The sequence below is a fragment of the Hibiscus syriacus genome, unplaced genomic scaffold, assembly GCF_006381635.1.
Source record: "Hibiscus syriacus cultivar Baekdansim isolate YM2019G1 unplaced genomic scaffold, ASM638163v2 tig00110332_pilon, whole genome shotgun sequence".
In the NCBI taxonomy this organism is placed as follows: Eukaryota; Viridiplantae; Streptophyta; class Magnoliopsida; order Malvales; family Malvaceae; genus Hibiscus; species Hibiscus syriacus.
Genome location: NW_024062688.1, coordinates 2,288,536 through 2,309,568, shown reverse-complemented (window position 1 = coordinate 2,309,568; position 21,033 = coordinate 2,288,536). Strand labels below are relative to the sequence as shown.

At 33.6% G+C, this 21,033-nt stretch overlaps 1 protein-coding gene across 2 annotated transcripts; it reads right to left on the bottom strand.

Annotated features, from left to right (window-relative positions):
• Nucleotides 1-12,710: 12,710 nt before the first annotated feature.
• LOC120119386 (O-fucosyltransferase 36-like) lies at nucleotides 12,711-16,481 on the bottom strand. Of its 2 annotated transcripts, none has more exons than XM_039139190.1 (3): nucleotides 15,167-16,481; nucleotides 14,434-14,683; nucleotides 12,711-13,116 (listed from the first exon to the last, which is right to left on the bottom strand). In XM_039139190.1, the coding sequence occupies exons 1-3, from the start codon at nucleotides 16,420-16,422 to the stop codon at nucleotides 12,937-12,939; spliced, it is 1,686 nt and encodes a 561-aa protein (XP_038995121.1). In that variant the 5' UTR covers nucleotides 16,423-16,481; the 3' UTR covers nucleotides 12,711-12,936. The 2 variants fall into 2 exon arrangements, with proteins under 2 accessions (XP_038995121.1, XP_038995122.1); XM_039139191.1 differs by lacking the exon at nucleotides 12,711-13,116 and adding an exon at nucleotides 14,194-14,326 and having other exon boundaries at nucleotides 15,167-16,479.
• Nucleotides 16,482-21,033: the final 4,552 nt, after the last annotated feature.

Sequence of the window (21,033 nt, the reverse complement as noted above, 5' to 3'; positions counted from 1 at the left end):
ACTGGGCTCACCCACCAAAACCAGATGTGCGATATGAATCTATAAACCCCATATTTTATCATCATCCCCAACAACCCATATCTCGCCCAGCCTGATTACCACAAGAACACTATCACTTGTTTTCCTGCCAATGTCAACCCAAAAAGGATGGAGTGCATGTGAACTTTTATCCAAAGCATCATCACAAATTACATTATTTTAAAGTATAAAATCATTGTGAAATTGGCTATAAAAGCCTAATGCATGTATGAACATGAGAGGGGGAAAACAGAAAGGAAGGGAAACAATTGTAAGGGGTTCTTCTCGATTTTTCAGCAAAGGAACGAGCAATAAAAATAAAAATACAGAGAAAAGGAATTCTTCAAGAATCAAAAATAGAATCGAATTTGTTTCAAAGCGAAGTGGTATTTTCTAATTTTATTTCATTTTTGGTTTATTAGTTTAGTTATTGAAATGTAATTAAGATAGTAGATTTTAGTTTATAGTTTTTTTTCGTTTATATTCAATGCTTTCAATATATATATATATATATATATATATGAAAAGGGGTTAAAAACTTACCGAGGTGGCGTGGGTTATGGCTCCACTGTGAGCGGCGATGAGTGTTGTGAGAGGAGGAAGAAATGCTAAGAAAATGTTAGGGTTCATCGCATATAATGAAGATATAAAGGGGAAGGGAAAGTGGTTCACGTGTTCTGGAATTGGGAAAAGGAAAAATGCTTTCATTTTAATTTTGGGTTAACCTCACATAGGGCCCTTTAATTTCTTGCCATCTTTTATGTTGGTATCTTAAACTTTTGGACTATTTATGTTTAAGCCACTCCATTATTATATTTTTTAAAAAACAGTCACCAAATCTTTGAGTCTAATCACGTTTAGGTCCCTCTAATATTACCTTATTTTTACATTCTAGTCACCAAAGCTCTATTTTTTTATTTTATTTTATTTTTGGCGCTTTATTTTCGTTATTTTCAAATCGATCACCAATATATTATATTTTGTGATGATTTATGCATGTAACTTTCATTTCCTTTATTTTAGTCACTATTAACTTTTAATTTAGCCACTGTTATTTTAATTTTTTGAATTTAGATCCTTGTTTATTTTTATTTATGTTTTCTTACATTTTTAGTTAACATAATTAGGTTTTGGGTCCTTGTATTCATTTTAAATTAATTGTTGAGGCTCATATTTGTTCATATATATTTATTAGATTATTCTACTTTAATCCTTTAATTTTTCGTTTGTGTTATTTTAGTACTTTATTTTTTTTTATTTTTGCTATTTAATCCCTTAAGTTTTTGTTTTTCTTGCAGCTCGTTCTTAAGATTAATTCGACCCATAAATTTTAATTGTTTCCTATTTAATTTTTAATTTGATATTTTTTCATTCCTTTTATTTTTTTTATTTCGATCTTAATACTAACTCTTTGTGTTTGTTTGTTTTATTTTCTTACTTTATTTATGATTTTTTAGGATAATTTTAATCAATCAAAGGTAAGTAATTTGAATCAAATCTCTAAATTTTAATTTAAATTGTAATTTTCGCAATTAAGACACCCGATAAATTAAATGGTACCGAAAGGGCAGTTCAAGGGTTCTAATCATTCCTTGACTGTAACCGACTCCCGAATCTGACATATTTCTGGTAAAACGCAGATCATGTAAGATGGTATTCGATCAACCAAATTTTTTACGAAAAATAAATGATCGGTGGCGACTCCAATATTTTATTCCAAGTCGAAGCCAAATTCTGGGCCCACCCGAAAGGCGGTTGCGACAGCTTGGCGACTCCGCTGGGGACAGGTAAGTGAGTCAGGCCTAAATTAATTTTCGGTTGTAGTTTTAAGCGAAAATGGTAAACTTAAATTTATTTATTCGATTCCAATTATTTACCTTTGATTATTTTTTTCAAATAAATAGTTGTACTGACGTTTTCTCAATGATTTCATATTTTCAAAATTTTCATTTCAGGCTCTATACCCGAGCTCCGAATCCTATTTAAGTGGGGTGAAAGTGACGCCTTCGTGTGAATTTATTCACCGCATAGGCCTAGCAAGTAGCCTTCGGGATTCATATACCTTATGTCTTCATGTGAATTTATTCACCGCACAAACATAAGAGAATGTGTCCTCTCGAGTTTAACTTAGTACACACAAGCCTATGATGGGTTTAGGACTAAGGGTCTAGCAAGCCCAAGAGGGCACCGACAAGGAGAACTCGGGTACCGTTTTTTATAACCTAAACCGGGAGACTATGGAGAATTAGAGCCTACCCCGAAACCTCATTCCAAACCATAAGCTACTTTCTTTCTTGCTTTACTTTCTGTTCAAAGCATGCAAACTAGACAAATATGCGGTTAGGATTTGTTTGAAATTAGCACGCGGGATAGAGATCATGTCAGGAATAATAAACATGTGGGGTAAGACTTTTATTTTCATAATTGTTTTTATTATTATTTTTACCTTACTAACTCTTTTTATTTTTGTTCTCTTTTATTTTATTTTCATCATTTGCATCATTTAAAAAAGGTGTTGATCCACAAAAACGTGTTTGTTAAACATAAATAATTTGTATTAATGGACAAAGGGGTTGTAATACAAGAGATGAAAATGAAGAGGACAGTCTACAAGGAGATTATGTGTCACATTCAATCCAGAAGACGTGGTGCCCACAATTGAGGAGTATATCACTCTGCTGCATTATAAAGGACTCAAAATGAATCGGGTCTACATCAAGCACAATGAGAGTCTATCTTTGAAGAATTGACCGGCAGAGGTTGCAGGGGCAAGATGAAGGTTACTGATCCTGGGAGTCTCTTCAAAGACAACAATGGCAAAACGATAGCTGAAATTGGAGACCATTACTGACGAATTCAAAAAATAGACAAATGAAATTCACATAGTTCCTATCAATTAAGGGCTTCAATGACGTATTCGTTGGAAACAGGTTCAACAAAAGATGGATGCCATATATACAGTCATTCGAGACTTTTTGGACTATTACAAAAAGCGACTCAACATTTGCACAGTTCATCCAGAAAAGTCGGAGCGGTTCGATAGATTATTCAACCGGTGACATAAGAAGGCAGAAGACTAGTTAACATGTCAGAAGATGTCAGAATATTTTTGTCTCTTAAAAGATAAAACACTTTTGTCCCAATAAATATTATTTATAATAACATACATGTTTTCGGATCAATTCATTGAGCATTTCATGCATTTTTGCATCTACATTTCATTTTAAGCGTTTTCATAAACATGAAATTTTTTCATGGAGGATTCAATGCAGTATTCTTAATTACGTGACACCACATGGAAGAAATATTTTTAACAATTAAAAAACTGAAATCAGTACAGTGGGAGCCTAATCAGTTGATAGTATGGCCAAGCCTGCTTGGATGATCTGAGAAAAGAGCCCCCATATCCCGAAGGTTACGATGTTGATATCGTGCACAATTATCACATAGGAAGCTCCAGACATCCCTTTGAGAACGGCAAGGCACTGTGGCACAAGATCCAAAACCTGATGGATTCAGGGGCAAGAATAATCGAAGAAAAGGACATTGTATCTACCATTTGCACTGAGAGGACTGTTTTGTTTGAACACATTTTTTTTATCTTTCATGTTTGCTTAATCTTTTAAACGACTGAATTTATGCTACCTTCTAAGGTGAAATAATTGAGCAAATTTTAATCTTTAGTTATTCGAGTATTAAATGAATTAAAGATTCTTTTAATTCTTCAAGAATTATAGATTTTTGACACATGGCAAGATCAGACATTTCTTATCATGTTCCAAAAAAAATCCATCGATTCTTTACCCAGAATAATCCATGGAGAGTCATACCGATACCTTTGAGTCAAAAAAGTCACACCATCGTCTTTTTAGATGTAAAACCAATATTTTTACCAATAAAACCTGCAAACGTTGGATGTTAACTTGAACATGAACCTTCACACCAGAAGACACAACTTGGGGCATCTCGTATCAACTTTTTGAGGACGAGCCTGAGCAATTGAGGCATGATGGGAGCAAGACAAGATGGAAGGCATCAGAATGAATTGATCCTTGGTTCAATACCCTGAAACACATGTTTGGGCCTATTTATCCATTTCTTTCATAACCATGAACCATGACCTATATTATGTGCCTTAAAAAGTCCATTCTAATCATACATGGATTTATAAACAGAAGAGACTATCTTCAGATTTCATTCCACCCATCAGGATTAATTTTTATTTGCAAAAGGTTTTCTAAAATCTTTAATGCATGATAGAGGAAAATAACAAAGGGGGTTCAAGACGTAAATTCTGAATGACATCTTAAAATCAAAGAAGAATTCAAGTTGAAAACTTGAAAAGGCGGTTTGAATGTAAAAATAGTGCAGCTGAGGCGATCGCACAAATTTCATGATAAGGCATTGCACAATCTGAGTATGACCATGAGAGCTGGGAGCCGACGAACACTTCCATTAGATGAGATACAAGCTACCCCATCAGATCAGTGAACATCAAAGAAATAAGAAGGCCAAACCATTGACCAAAACATAAGAACCTGAGACTCTTTTTATCCTTTACCAAAGATAGCTTTGATCTTGACACTTGTCAAATAGCTATAATTTATTGAAGGATTAACAGTGTAATTAATTCTTTGATGTCCAATGAACTCTAGTTTTATGATTCATCTCAATTGTGAAACCTAGAAAGGGGCAATATTTTCAAAACTTTTTGATTAAACATTTTTTTTCAAAACTTTTCTAATTGATATTTTCAGAACTTTTGAAAATAAAAGAAGAAGAAAATTCTTTTTCAAACAAGACAATCTCTCTATAGTGGATCTTGGTATTTGACATGTGGTTCTCAGACGCAAAGCTCATGTTTAAAATCAGCGCTGAAGCAATAGAGGGCATCTTTTCAATATCAAATGTTGGGGCATCTTTCGAGATTCAACATCGAATATTGGGGCATGTTTGGGGATTCAACATCATGATGCGAACAATCAGACCTTCTGAAGGTCTTTCCTCCACATGTAGGAACAAGCAGACAAAGCACAATGAGATAAAACTAATTCATGTTGCATGCATCTTAGACATACTTAAGATCATCACATTCATCATTTTTATACATATTTTTGCAGCTTTTAGAGTCAAGTTTCAACTTCAAGAAGAAAGATACTCGATTCAAAAGCACATTCAGAAATTGATGGTGGATGTTCAATTTCACAGCGAAGGAGTGGCTGTCAACAAACAACTTTTCAATATCATTCAGAGTCAATTTCAACTTCACGGTGAAGGATATTGTACTCAACAAACAATTTTCCAGTTTCATTCAGAGTCAATTTCAACTTCACAGCGAAGGATATTAAACTCACAATTTGCTCGAGAGAAAATTTCAACTTCACGACGAATGATATCTTATTCGAAGACAAACTTCACGACGAAGGGAATCGTACCCACAAACAACATCCATCTCTAGATTGGATTTCAACTTCACGACGAAGGATATTCAACTCAAAGAATGAGTGTCTATCAATAAACTTTTCAGTTTCAGAGCCAATTTCAACTTCACGGTGAAAGATATTGGACTCGAAACAACACAAGCTTGGATTTCAACTTCACGACGAAGGATATTCAAGTTGCTCAACTTCACGACGAATGAGCCATCCACGATTTCAACTCCATGACAGAGGATATCGTACCCACGAATCCATGATTTCAACTCCATAACGGAGGATATCATGCCCACACATCCACGGTTTCAACTTCATGACAAAGGGAATCGTACACACAAGCAACATCTATCTCTAAATTGGATTTCAACTTTACGACGAATGATATCCAACTCAAAGAGGGAGTGTTTGTCAATAAACTTTTCAGTTTCAGAGTCAATTTCAACTTCACGGCGAAGGATATCGGCCTCGAAAGAATGCAACTTAACTTGGATTTCAACTTCTCGACGAAAGATATCCAATTCAAGGTTCAACTTCACGACGAAGGGGCCATCCACGATTTCAACTTCACGACGAAGGATATCATGTCCACCAGTAACAATGCAACCCTTGGATTTCAACTTCACGATGAAGGATATCCAATTCGAGGCTCAACTTCACAATGAATGGGTCATTCACGATTTCAACTTCACGATGAAGGATATCGTGCTCATTTGCAGCTTAGCTCAAGGCAAGAAGGGTTATCTGCTAACAAAAGACCTTCGAGTTCGATTACACTCAGCTCAAAGACACATCATTTGCAACATAACTCAAGGCTAGAAGGGTTATCTATCAACAAAATACCTTCGAGTTCGATTATACTCAGCTCAAAGGCACATCATTTGTAGTATAGCTTAAGTCGAGAAGTGCTAACTGCCAACCAAAGACCTTCGAGTTCGACTACGCTCAGCTCCAAGGCACGTTATTTGTAGCATAACTCAAGGCTAGAAGGGCTATCTGCCAACCAAATACCTTCGAGTTCGACTACACTCAACTCCAAGGCACGTCATTTACAACATAACTTAAGGCTAGAAGGGTTATATGTCAACAAAAGACCTTCGAGTTCGATTATATTCAGCTCAAAGACATATCATTTGCAGTATAGCTTAAGTCGAGAAGAGCTATCTTTCATCAAATACCTTCGAGATTCGATTTTATTCAGCTCCAAGACACGTCATTTTCATCATAACTCAAGGCTAGAAGGGTTATCTGTCAACAAAAGACCTTTTGAGTTCGATTACACTCAGCTTAAAGACACATCTTTTGCAGAATAACTCAAGGCTAGAAGGATTATCTACCAACATCAAGACTTTTGAGTTCGATTTCATTCATCTCAGAGGCATATCAACCGCATGGTAGCAACGAGGAACTACCTTCTGGAAGAATTTTCAAGCCGAGGTATTTAATCGAGAAGAAGACCAAGGCCCAATTCCATGCTCAGTCTGAAGCCCAATTACAATTACTCCCCAACAAATGTATCAAGTCTCAAAACAAAAAAAATGTACCGGACAAAAACTGGTTGTCTTTTTCATCTTTGCCCTATTCTTGTTAACACAAGAATGTGCAAAGAGGGGCAGCTGTAGACCCCAAATTTTGTCCTCATCCCCAACAGCCCATACCTCGCCCAGCCTGGCTACCACAAGAACACTATCACTTGTTTTCCTGCCAATGCCAAAGCAAAAAGGATGAGGGTGCATGTGAACTTTTATCCAAAGCATCATCACAAATTGCATTATTTTAAAGTGTAAAATCATTGTGAAATTGGCTATAAAAGCCGGATGCATGTATGGACATGAGAGGGGGGAAAACAGAAAGGAAGGGAAATAATTGTAAGGGGTTCTTCTCGGTTTTTCAGCAAGGAACAAGCAATAAAAATAAAAATACAGAAAAAAGGAATTCTTCAGGAATCAAAAATAGAATCGAATTTGTTTCAAAGCGAAGTGGTATTTTTTAATTTTATTTCATTTTTGGTTTATTAGTTTAGTTATTGAAATGTAATTAAGGTAGTAGATTTTAGTTTATAGTTTTTTTTGTCGTTTATATTCAATGCTTTCAATATATATATATATATATATATGAAAAAGGAAACTTACCGAGGTGGCGCGGGTTATGGCTCCACCGTGAGCGGCGATGAGTGTTGTGAGAGGAGGAAGAAATGCTAAGAAAATGTTAGGGTTCATCGCATATAATGAAGATATAAAGGGGAAGGGGAAGTGATTCACGTGTTCTGGAATTGGGGAAAAGAAAAAATGTTTTCATTTTAATTTTGGTTTAACCTCACATAGGGCCCTTTAATTTCTTGCCATCTTTTATGTTGGTCTCTTAAACTTTTGGACTATTTATGTTTAAGCCACTCCATTATCACATTTTTTAAAAACCAGTCACCAAATCCTTGAGTATAATGACGTTTAGGTCCCTCTAATATTACCTTGTTTTTACATTCTAGTCACCAAAGCTCTATGTTTTTATTTTATTTTATTTTTGGCACTTTATTTTTGTTTTTTTCAATTCGATCACCAATATGTTATATTTTGTGATGATTTATGCATGTAACTTTCATTTCCTTTATTTTAGTCACTATTAACTTTTAATTTAGTCACTGTTGTTTTAATTTTTTGAATTTATATCTTTGTTTATTTTTATTTAGTAACTATCTTATGTTTTCTTGCATTTTTAGTTAGCATAATTAGGTTTTGGGTCCTTGTATTCATTTTAAATTAATTGTTGAGGCTCATATTTATTCATATATATTTATTAGATCCTTCTACTTTAATCCTTTAATTTTTCGTTTGTGTTATTTTAGTACTTTATTTTTTTTATTTTTGCTATTTAATCCCTTAAGTTTTTGTTTTTCTTGCAGCTCGTTCTTAAGATTAATTCGACCCATAAATTTTAACTGTTTCCAATTTAATTTTTAATTTGATTTTTTTTCATTCCTTTTATTTATTTTTTTATTTCGATCTTAATACTAACTCTTTGTGTTTGTTTGTTTGTTTTATTTTCTTACTTTACTTATGATTTTTTAGGATAATTTTAATCAATCAAAGGTAAGTAATTTGAATCGAATCTCTAAATTTTAATTTAAATTGTAATTTTCGCAATTAAGACAACCGATAAATTAAATGGTACCGAAAGGGCAGTTCAAGGGTGTTAATCCTTCATTGACTGTAACCGACTCCCGAATCCGACATATTTCTGGTAAAACGCAGATCAGGTAAGATGGTATCCGATCAACCAAATTTTTTACGAAAAATAAATGATCGGTGGCGACTCCAATATTTTATTCCAAGTCGAAGCCAAATTTCGGGTCCACCCGAAAAGCGCTTGCGACAGAATCGATCCGAATTTATCAAGACGAAACCTTAGAACCGAGGGAAACAAAAAAAATATCTCGCATATCCATAACGTGCATTGCCTCCGATTTTAGTCGCATACTCACATTAAAAGAATCCGTTTTTCACTAAAAGGAAAACTGCATCCAGCAGAAAGTACGCGTCTAAATCCAGACTTCAGGATCAAATCTGAATTAACCATCCATTCCACTAAAACTACATAACTAAGTGCAGCGGTTCTGCATAATTGGAAGGTAAACAAAACGTGGATGACGCCAAATCCCTGCACTTTAAAACATCATTCTTGTTCAAACTAAAACTATTACATATATGTGACATATTTGATCTTTCATATTTAAAAATTTATCAAATTCTATAAATATTAAAAATAAAATTTACAAATTCAGAGCTCCGACTCAACCATTTATAAAATAACTTCAAAATAAACATGGGTTTCACAAACTGATCAATAATAGTAAAAGTCCTATGGATATATATACCCACGCACCGGCGGAACCGCCAATTACTTTTTAAATATTAATTAATATTAAAAATATATAATTTTTAAAAAATAAATAAAGAAACATAATATGACGATGGTGCTCCACAAATCACGAAAAGCATTCGAACACTGAATTCCACAAGTTAAATAATATGACGCTAATATGATGATCATATTACGAGTATCATAAACATAAACATATTGTTTATGATAACATAAAATAACAGTAACATATGTGTAACAAGGTATGACATGCTTCTCAACAATAAGTTTCATGTTTTCCTTGATTTACAACTGAGCCTAACCATGAATTATTAACATCAAGCCATCTAGGCAATATAGTATATACAAATATCAATATATCATTGCTCGACCTCATATAATATTGAGTATATAAATAGGTGATCTCAGGATATCTTTCGAGATCGTTTAACAATGGCTAATAATAATATACACACATGCATTAATCATCGCCACTAAGGACGTGTAAGTATAATATTTGATTGTTTTTATCACTTTTTTATCGTCACTAATATCGCATTATTATATAATAATCAAGTGTCATTACATCTATAGATAGTTTATATATAAGATAAACTACATCAGTAATTTAACTTTTATTTTTGATAATTTTAATATTTAATTTTTTTGAATAATTTTTATTTTAAATTTAAAATATTTTTCCTAATAACTCAAACAAACCATTAAACTTTTAAAAAATAAACCATTAAACTTAAAAAAATCAATTTGATCTTCAAAGTCAAAAATTAATTTATTACATTTGTCACGTTATCGGTGCCATCACCAATAATCATAGATCATTTTGTCAGCAAAGTGAAGTATCACATCAATATTATAATTATTAACAACATAAACTGTTGATCAAAAGATATATTAATTTTTTTTAAATTTAAAAGTCATGGTAAATGCAAAGGTAGTTTGAGTACGACACTATTTTTTTTAAGGTCATGTGCGTTTTTACTTATTTTAATTTGGTGAAAGTATTTGTCCCAGTGTTCTATTATAAGCACTATTGTAAATAAGCCCTTTACTAATGATTCGATTTAATGCTTATAATAATAAAAATTACCAAATAACGTAAAATTTTGACCGACTAAACAATTATTATTTAAAACGTGTGTATGTTGTATGGTTAATGGGATAATTGTTTTTTTAGAAGATTCGAGTTCAAACATTAGTGATTGTTCAGATAATTGAACGTTTATTGTCAAATGATTTAGGGTCTTTAGAACAGATATTATCACTTGTAATCACCGTAGTTTAATAAAAAAAAAGTGTGCCCACTCTCTCTTTTTGTTTTGTGAGTTTGTTTCGCTTTCTATAGATCATATCAACTTTTTATTCTTTAATTTTGTTTAGATAGTGACAACACTGATTTTGATGTTGATCGCTAACCATCAGTTCTGTCTCTCTCTCTTTTTAAAATAAAAACGACTTTATCTTTGTGGTAATTTTTTTGCTGCTTTCTAAGTTGTTTGGTAGTTCTTTTTATTTTATATTTTCTCTTAGTTGGATTTGACGATGCCATCAGTAAAGATTTAAATTACAGTTGTAGCTACATTTTCAGTTGTGTCGTGTTTATCATAATTGCGGATATAACTAATGCAATTGCAATCATTGCGGATTTCTCGGTTGTGACTTTTTCTAAAGGAGATATTCTTTTATATATAAAAAGTGGATTTTCTTTTAAATAAAATAGCGGGACAATAGCGGAATAGTGGTCTTCTATTGTTGTGATTAGCTGCTACTCATTAAATTACGGTTGCGATCCATCGTTATTGGTGTGATTCCGATTCACATTGTTATTTTCAGCGATGACGGTTTTGAACGCCGTCGCGAGCGCAATTAGCGACCACTATTTCTCTATTTGACTGCTATTTGAAACTCTAGTGACCACTATTTCTCTATTCGACCTCTATTTGAAACTCTAGTCACGACTGATCAAGATGACACTTATTTGTAATCTGTTAATCTTCCATGCTCTAGATCATCGAATTGAATTTGAATATATTATTTTGCGTTTGTGGGTAATTTCTCACGAAACTCAGTTCTGATTTGCGGTTTTCGGTGGTCTTTCAATATCTTAATTCTCTTTTATGATTCGTTTGTCGATGCAGTCAAATTTTTTTGTATCTATTTTCGTTCGAGCTTTTTTGTTGATTTTTTAACATTTTCCATGTACGATCCTTTTATGTTCTAAAATGACTATAATTTTATGTCAATGTTATCGGGTAATGTCCAAATTATGTATTTAACTTAAGATGATAGTTGTAAACCATTTTATAATTTTAAATATTTTTGTTTTTTTTATTAAAATTAGATCCTTCTATTAAAAGAAGTGACATTTGCATAAAAAGTGATATGAAAATTATTAATTAACTTCCAACAAAATATTCCATTTTTAGAATAATAATTTCTTTTTAAAAATAATACTTTGAACAAACATAAAAATTACATGAAAACTTTTGAATACCTAAATTGAATTACAACCACAATACAAAATATGTGATGGATTAGAATATAACACAAAAAATAAAGGAAAGTCATATTTTAGAAAATAAAAATAATATGAATGCGATACAAATACCAAAAAAATATTTTGAAAAATATATATTTATATAATATGTTAAGTGCACAATATAAAGTAACATTGGAAACCCTTGATTAGGATATGAACCTTGCCCATGTCCCAATTATAAAAAAAATATTCTCAAATCATCTGTTTTTCTCCATCAGTCTCACTTAACATCGTTTCCTATTTGTTATTTTTCTATGAACATTTCTTCTTTAGAAAGCCAATTACTAGATTATCTCACCAAATAAAAATTTAGCTGTCCAATGAGCAAACCCTTTGAATCTCCTCTTTACAAGGGGTAGTTTCTATATTAAGTTATAGGGTAAACTAAACGTTTATACCAACTATTTCTTTTGTTTCATTTTGATCACCCAACTATTTTTTATTTTAAAATTATACCTAAAGTCTACTTTTGTTTTTATTTTGATCATCTACCATTAAAAAACTAATTATGATGTTGATGTATCACCATAAGATAATATCATGTTTAAAAAAAATAAAAAGTCAAGTCAACACTTACGGTTTTTAACAATAAGTGACTAAAATGAAACAAAAAATAAACATTAGGCATGATTTTGAAATAAAAATAGTTTAGTGGGTAAAACAAAATAAAAGTAATAGTTAGGCTACTAAACGTGTAGTTTACCCAAAATTATATGATATGGCAAATCAATTTTTTTTTTAATTGTTAAATTTTTTAAATGAAAATATTATCATATTTGTTTCCACCATGAGTTTTTTTCAGTTCATAAAAAACGAAAATAGTGCTGCTGTTAAGTTAATGAATGGTTCGATCCCTTCCTTGTCAAATGATTTACAAACACAACAAATTAACTAAGGTTTAGGGGTTTGATCCCCAGAGTGGATGGCACTCCATCACAGTGGTAAGAATGCAGCAAAACTAGTAATCAAATCAACGAAATAAAATTGGCTCATATAATACAATAACACCACACCTACTATTCTCTGCAATGGAGCATCTTCACAATTTTACAGCTTCCCATTTCTGCATATTCTTCACTCCTCAACTTCTGCTGTAAAGTTTGGCACTTCACCTTGGCACAAGTACTCGTCACATAATGATGCCGTTCCCCAGCCCTTTCGGAGCCTTAAAATGTCCTCCGTGAATGTTGATCCCGGGGATCCAATGTACACACTCGCCATAGCACAGATGGTCTTATCCAGCATAGCTTCCACCTATCAAACATATAAGTTAAAGAGCAAATTTAGATTGATCCTCTACCAAAATAGTAATGATTTGGGGAGCTTGATCATGGATTCAAAACTTCTCAAACTGTACGGAATAATAACGTGAATCAAATACTTCAAATGCATGGTTGTGCTTTTCAAGCCAAGCAAAGGTTTTGATCATCGGCAAGTAGAACTTGAAAGAGAACAAGGAAATGCAAGAGGACCTTTTCCAATAATTAAAACTCAACAAGTTAATCCAAGCCCAGTGTTGTCAAGAGCAAAAGGCACACTCTGGACTAAGGTTATAAATGAGACGAAACAGATTACGAGCTACTCGAATTCAACTCGATCAAAACTCGAATAGAATGGACTCAACTGGAGTTCTTAACAAGCTGAAGCGAGCTACTTGATACCCGACTCGAAAAGTTTGCGAGCAACTAAAAATAATAATATATTAAATTTATTTTTTTTTAAATTAAATTATTAATAATATTAACATTTGTAGATTATTGTTTTTAAAAAATATAATATAAGACTTTCATGTATTTAAGTTTCAGATTTGAACTCGAGTTCGAGCTTGAACTGAGCTAGAGTTTGAGCTTCAATCAAGCTAAGTCTGAGAATGTTTCGAATTCAAGTGTCCTACTCTAGCCACTAGGACACTTATATTGCTCTAGGCGCAAGGCATAAGGAAGTGCTTGCTGGGTTGAAAGACACAACATATATCATATGGCTCTGGGTGTATATATACAATATATGTATATGTAGGTATGTATAGTAAGCTTAAGATACATAACCACGATGATAAACTCAAAAGAGAGGGCAAGTTTTACCTACAAACATAGAATACCAAAGGGCATCAGCCATGCGCCAAATCAAAAGCCTCACCCGAGAAAGGTCCGAGGCACTTTTTGTTTAGTGCTAAGGCATAGGCATGCCACGGTGCCACACCTTGACAACATTGTTCATTCCATGGATCTAACAGATATGTGTAGAATCCAATCATTCAACTCCTAATACATAGGACCTAGCACTAGGGTCTTTTAGGCACAATGTGACTAAAAAAAGCAGGGTGCACCACAAATAGGAAACCAAGCCTCACTACTTGACAAGCCAAATGGATATGTCAACCTTTATTTTTCAACAGGTTGGACTTGAAATCTAGAAAATCCTATACTTATCAGGATTGAGGACTTGAATGGTGAGAAGACTAGCCCTGGTCATGTAGATAATTCTAACCTTTGAATAGAATACAGGAATATTCAAAACAAAACTAACTCATATTGATCTCCTCCTAACATAAAAGTAGTATAAAAATCTCACCTGAGGGTCATTCTCAATGCCATGCCTGTATAACAAGGCATCCCACTTTTCAGCTGAACTACGAGGAGGTCGTTTAACCAGTGGTACAGTTTTCCCATTCAGCACAACCATTGATTGTAGCAAACCAGTTTCGCTTTCTGCTGCATCTGTTGAAAGGTATATAATTGGAGTATTGGCCCTTTCAATCATTCTAGTGATGCAACCCGCAGCTTGAGGAATAGGGTAGAAGCAACTCGGATTTTTAACATTGCTGAGGAATAAGCAAGTAATGTTAGTGGCATTTTACACAAACCCCACTCTCAAAGCATAAGGCCATACAAACTGACCCAAGATGACAATAGACCAACAATTAATGGCAATGGCCAGAACCAACTTGTTAAGACAAGCCCTTTCTGGTAGGATGGGAATCTATATGCAATTCCAGTATTCCACATTATCCGAAAACATTCAAGACTCAAAAACATGAAATTCTCAATACGATGGACACACTCTTTCATGCAAGTAAATTCCAAACACTTTGAAATCAAAGCCTACCGTTCTTGAAACTATGTCATATACTTAACTAAAACCGATAAGGTTGACATACTCAATCAAACAACAAACAACACTAAATCAAAGCAAAATAAAGTTAATGTCATCATTTTAAGCTTTGACTTGTGTTCTCTAGCATAACATTATGGCTTAAAAGTAAAGATTCTAACTTTCCTACACAAGTTCCCAATTGAAACCATACCAGAACTTCAAAAATCCATGTCGCCGAAAATGAAGAGCGATAAAATCACTTCCCAAGAACGTCTGAATAAACCGTTGAGCAGTCAACAAGATAAGCTTACTTGGTTCTACCAAAGTCTTACACTTATGTGCAATCGGACCACCTGGTTGTGTCACCCAATCTGTCTCCACATCCGCAAAAAAGACATCCCCAATTGCAATAACATCATCATCCGAAGCGAAGTTATCTTCCACATCCTTAACCGTTTTTGGACTCGCCTTCTTAGTGTCCTCATTCTTCCAAGCATTCTCCAATTTCCCCATCGAAATTCCTAACGATCTCAGCTTCTTCAAATGCTCTTCATCCACATAACACGGCTGAGGGCTCGAAAAATAGCAAATGAATCTATCAATGTGAGCGTGATTCTTTTTTATTTCCATGAAGTCTTCAAACGAGATAACAACCTTTTGTCCAACACAATCGTTAATGTGATCGATATCCAGCACTCGATCGTACTGATAATCGAATTTCGAGCTGGGAATCACTAACGTCCGACCCAGAACCGCCGCGAAGAACATGTGTTTCTCCACACAAATCAGATGGTTACTCATTTGACCCGACAAGCAAATGGCGAACAAGAATTTATCGCGCTTGGGTTTCCATTCGGTTGTTCTTCTTTCAGAGAATTTCTGGTCAACTTTTGCGCAACGATCGAAACTGTAACCGGAATAGTTGGGGACCAAAACGGAGCCGTTTTCAACGGCGTCCCCGGTTCTGTGAGGGGATAAGAGGATTTGCTGGATGTGTTTGTTTAACGTGATCTGATTAAGCAATGCGGCTTTAATGTCATCAAATTGGACGGCTGTGATATTATTGTTGGAGTTGACGAAAGTGTGATTCCAAAGAGAAAGAAGGGAACTTTGCTGTTGGTTTAACAAGTGAAGAGCTTGGAGTTGGGATTCCTCGATTCGGTCCGACACCGTATTGAATTGAAGGGAGGAGATATTGGAGGAGAAGAGGGAGCGAATGTCGGCGGAGAAGAAGATAGGGATGAAGAGAAGAGGGAGAATAATGGCGAAGAGGTAACGCTTGTTGAAGGAGAGCTTGAAACGCGGTCGTATCTGGGATTCGAGTTCTTCGATGCGGAAGCTAGATCTCGGAGGGCCGGAAGCACGGGGGCTGGTTGGGATTTCATGCGGGAGCTTCTTGGTGTCGTTTTGTTGGATCAGGGTTTGGCGATCGTTTTCATTGTCGTCGTCGGATGAATCTCGGTCCATTGTTATTGCTTAAAGAGTGACCAGTGAGTCAGCGAGTGACGGAAATGGCTGACTCAGTGATGATAAATTGGGGAGTTTCCAAGATCTGTTTTTCTTTTAATATATATATATAAATCCTTTTTGGATATTATTAGATGGGGATGGGTTAAATCTTTTTAGGGTTTGATTGATTAAAAATAAATTGAATTACTTGGGGAGTGACAAGAAGAATGTCAACTGTGGAAGGAGACAAAATGACTCTGTACCGTTGTCTTGGGGTGGGTTGGGTTGGATCCACCCACCCGATCCAACACACAAACGTCGTCGTACTAAACCCACTTAAACAAAACCTGTTTAGATTTAATGATTAGTGTTCGTATTCTTTCAACAAAATAAAATAAATTTTTAATTAAATAGTAACTGTTTAAATTATATTTTTTATTAGTTTTAAAATATTTGAATTTTTTTTATTAAAGTGAGTGTTTGACATTTGATGGTTAACAATAGTTAAAAACAGTCAACCAATTAATATTTTACACATATCTAATTTTTATTTTTCTTTATAATTATTTTAAAATAAAATTCATAAATTTTTAAAAGGGCCCCAAAATTTTCATATTTTTACACTAATTACTCCAAAATTTATAAAATCATAATTCCTAAATCTCTAAAACCCTAATTTCTTAATTAGATTCAAGTATTTAGGAGATTAAAACAACCATAAGGAATGACGGGCAATGAAGTCCACAACAGATGTGCGAGAGTTCAACGATGATCAATGATGAAAAAGAATTAAGGTTTTAGAGGATTTGAGACATGATTAGGGTTGGTTTTTAAGAAATGACTTAGAGAAAAGAGAAAGAATTGGATTAAAGAAAGGAATTTAAATATATTTCCTTCATTTTAAAAAACTTGCATGGTTTGTTATAATCCATATTTAATCTATATTTGATTAAATACAAATATATCATTTATGAATTTATATTCAATTAAATTATGAACATATTATTCCGAATTTATATTCATTTACATATAGTATTGTAGGTCCAAAAGGATTGCTTCACCTAAATTTTTATTATGAGAAACCTTATAAATTGTGAAAACCTTATAGGATAAAAACAAGTTTCATAAGCTTTCACAATTTAATAACGTGAAACAACTAGAAAAGTTTTTCTCCTTTAGTTTTTGGTGATAGATAAAGGCAATGATATATTTCGTGATCTCTGCAGTTGTGTTATTGTCTACTGATCATCTAGTTGTTGTATTTAAGAGACAAACAATTGACGATCTCACACACCAATGAAGTGACTGAAAATTTGATTTAAAGAAACATGCAACATCCAGCTCTTCTAGCCACAGTTCTATTGCTTCAAAGTTCTCCTTTGAATCCATTTTCAACTTATTGAGAGCTTGTTGAGTCTTGTCATCAAACTTGTCCCTCACATACTCTATTTTATCAAGACATGACTCGAAAACTCTTAGGGTCTTCTTGGCCTAGTCCTCAAATTCTTCAAGTTTAACGACCCTCTTCTTTAATGATGTTAATATTTTTCATAGATCCTCCACCCAATAATTGGAAATATGACTCATATCAACCAAACTGTCGACTAGATCATCCCTCGTCGTTGTCCACTTCTATTTCTCACTATGGCTTTCTATGTCTTCTTGGCGGAAACACCATCACTTTTTATGCCATCTCAATTACTAGCTCGATCACCATCACGACTAACTCAAACACAAACAATCACCAAACTTGATTACAGTACAAGTTGCATCAATCGCAAGTTCCCTCGACTCGTTTTGGTACCACTTTTCATGACCTTAGAGTTTTGGTCTAGTAGGATGTGCGACCTTAGATGTTTCTAGACTCTTCTTAGTCTTTTGGGCACCTAAGTAAGCTTGAAAACAAGTCTTGTGAGAACCAAAGGTCATGAACAAACCCACAAGGCTTTGATGGATGTGGAAACTAAATACAAATGGGCTACTATAGCCACCAAAGAGAGAAAACAATATCAAAGAAAATAAAAAACAAAGTGACAAGAGAGAAATAGAGTAAATGTTTAGAGTTATATTACTCTTTCAAAGTAAGAATGAATGGAATGGATGGAATGAATACAAATAAGGTGGGGTCCCTATTTGTAGTTGAGTTTCGACACAATTAATGACCTAGATCGATTTACATCTACTGCTAAATAGGCTCAAATCTCCTAATCGTAGGAATCAATATCAATTATTATCCAATTACAACAATTAGTCCAATTTTTTCTCTAGATTGAAGATCTCCATGATATGGAAAGGTTCCTCATGTGAATGGACTCTCTAGCATTCTCCCAACGATGGGTCAAATTTAATGGTCTTCGCAAGCTCGATACTCCGCACACAACCTCTTTGACGGATATTCACGCACATGTCTCAAACTTAAATATGCAGGTTGTGACAATATGAACAACTTATCCCATTGACTAAAATATATTCAGATTTTATTTCACACATATGCACAAACGTTACTCAAGAATTTTTCTTTTTGGGCGCAATTTCTGTGTTTGATGAGTGGTTTTTTAATGATTATGAGGCATAAGCCATTACATTAAGATGTAACTAAACGGTTATGGGAAGGGTCATAAATATATCTATAGAGAACATCTAGTACTTATACGGGAGCAAAATTTTAGATCGATAAGTGACCAACAGAGTTGGCTTTTGTGATTTTGTCTGTTGCTTCATTTGCTTCACAACGTATGAGTGCGATATTCACACACCAAGTGTTGTTGATTAAATCTGTGATGGCTCAGATAAGTTTGAAAGGATTGTTAGCAGAATCCGATGTTAAGAGCTTAAAAGCGTCGCCATTATCAGTTTGGGGCAAAACTCTCTGAAAACCATGAGACCAAGCAAGTTTGAGACCTTTGAGAATCCCCCATAGTTCGGCTTGAAGCATCGTTTTGAATCTGAGTCTTTTAATGAAGCCTAAAATGAAGTTTCCGAGATGATCTCGGAAGATACCACCAGCTGCACCAAGGTTAGCATTCATAAAAACAACACTGTTTGTTAAAAAAAAGTAAATTTTATTGATAGATTTAATATTTAAATTAAATTCATATTCTTTTTTAATATTATAAATTAAAATATATTCTTTAATTTGAATTTGAGAAGATAATTGTTCTTTTAATATGTCAAATTAAAAGGTATTTATTATCTATTTAACTTTGAATGATAAAGATAATTATGTCATTTTGAATATTTCAAATTAAAATAATATTTATTTAAGTTTGAATAGTAAAAAGTGTATATATTTTAAATATCTCAAATTAAAAGATATTATTATCTATTTAAATTTAAATATTCAAAGATATTTGGAGTAAACCTCTCTTGAAAATCTCTTATAATTAATATTGTGTTAACCTACTAGGTTAAACACATATTCAACACTTTAGAACATATTTATGATATCTCAAAATTCAAGAACTTGAAAGAAAAATCTTTTTCTCTTCCACTAGTTCTCAGATGTGCTATTGTGGTTGAGCATCTAGTTGTTATATCCTAGGAGACAGACGATTAACGATCTCGAGCACCAAATGAGTGGCCGAAAATATGTCTTCAGGAAACTGTGTAGTAACAGGCATAAATTGTTTCTGATCGATTGGCCAAAAATATGTCTTCAGGAAACTGTGTAGTGACATGCATAAATTGTTTCTGATCGATAGATCAATCAAATAAGAATGTGTATTTTATTTCTATATTTTTCTTGTCTTTTAAGAAGTATAACTTACTTTATTTTATTTTTCAATTCAGATTTCGTCTCAGATTGTTATTTTGCATAACAATCTTTAGACAAAATTTTATCTCATTCTTCCATCTTTCTTAATCCGAGGTGATTCAGAAATTGTGAGAAAATTGAGATAGTAGATAAATTTATTTCGGAATTTATCCTGTCATATTCGCGTTGAGATGAATACATCCTTCTAGAGGGGGCTTCCATTGGACACATTCAAACTTAGTCTCCTTTAGAGATGACATATGCTTTGGACTGTTGTAATAGTCTTTCGCCCAGGAGGTTCCAGGGAGTATCCAAACGATAACAAACAAAGCTGGAATCAAGGTTTGTCGTGATCCACTTGTCCGGATGTAGCTCAAAGAACCTGCTACGCTGCTGATTGTGAAGAATGGACTCCCAAAACCTTGTCGAATCTGGGCAATCACGAATAATGTGCAATGTGGATTCAACATGAGAGATTAATTAGAAATTAAATTTTCATTAATTATCTTTAATTGCTGATCACTTTTAAAATTGGTATGGACTAGATTCCTCCTGTATAGAGGGACTAATTTAGAGAGATCGAAGAAGTCTTTTTACCAAAAAAAAAAAGTTAGAAATTGATATGGAAATCCAATCCCAAACCTTAAAAGTTCTTTCGGCGAGGGATTATTCATGTAATTTTCCTCGTCGCCTATATATAATAATTTTTCTCTCCAATTTATACAATTGAACCGAACAGTTTGATTTCTGATTCGGTCAGTCCAATTTAACTTTTTTTTTCTTTCAACTGAGCATTGGATTATTCATTAACATGATGTCTAGGCCATGCTTTTATAAAGTTGTTATCTTTAAACTACGTCAAAATTCTTATTCAA

Excerpts from the sequence above, each read along its gene's own strand:
- LOC120119386 (XM_039139190.1), bottom strand. The coding sequence starts at position 16,422 with ATGGACCGAGATTCATCCGACGACGACAATGAAAACGATCGCCAAACC. Across the intron at positions 14,684-15,166 it reads CATGGATTTTTGAAGTTCTG|CAATGTTAAAAATCCGAGTT; the intron begins GTATGGTTTCAA and ends CTTATTCCTCAG. Across the intron at positions 13,117-14,433 it reads GCATTGAGAATGACCCTCAG|GTGGAAGCTATGCTGGATAA; the intron begins GTGAGATTTTTA and ends TATGTTTGATAG.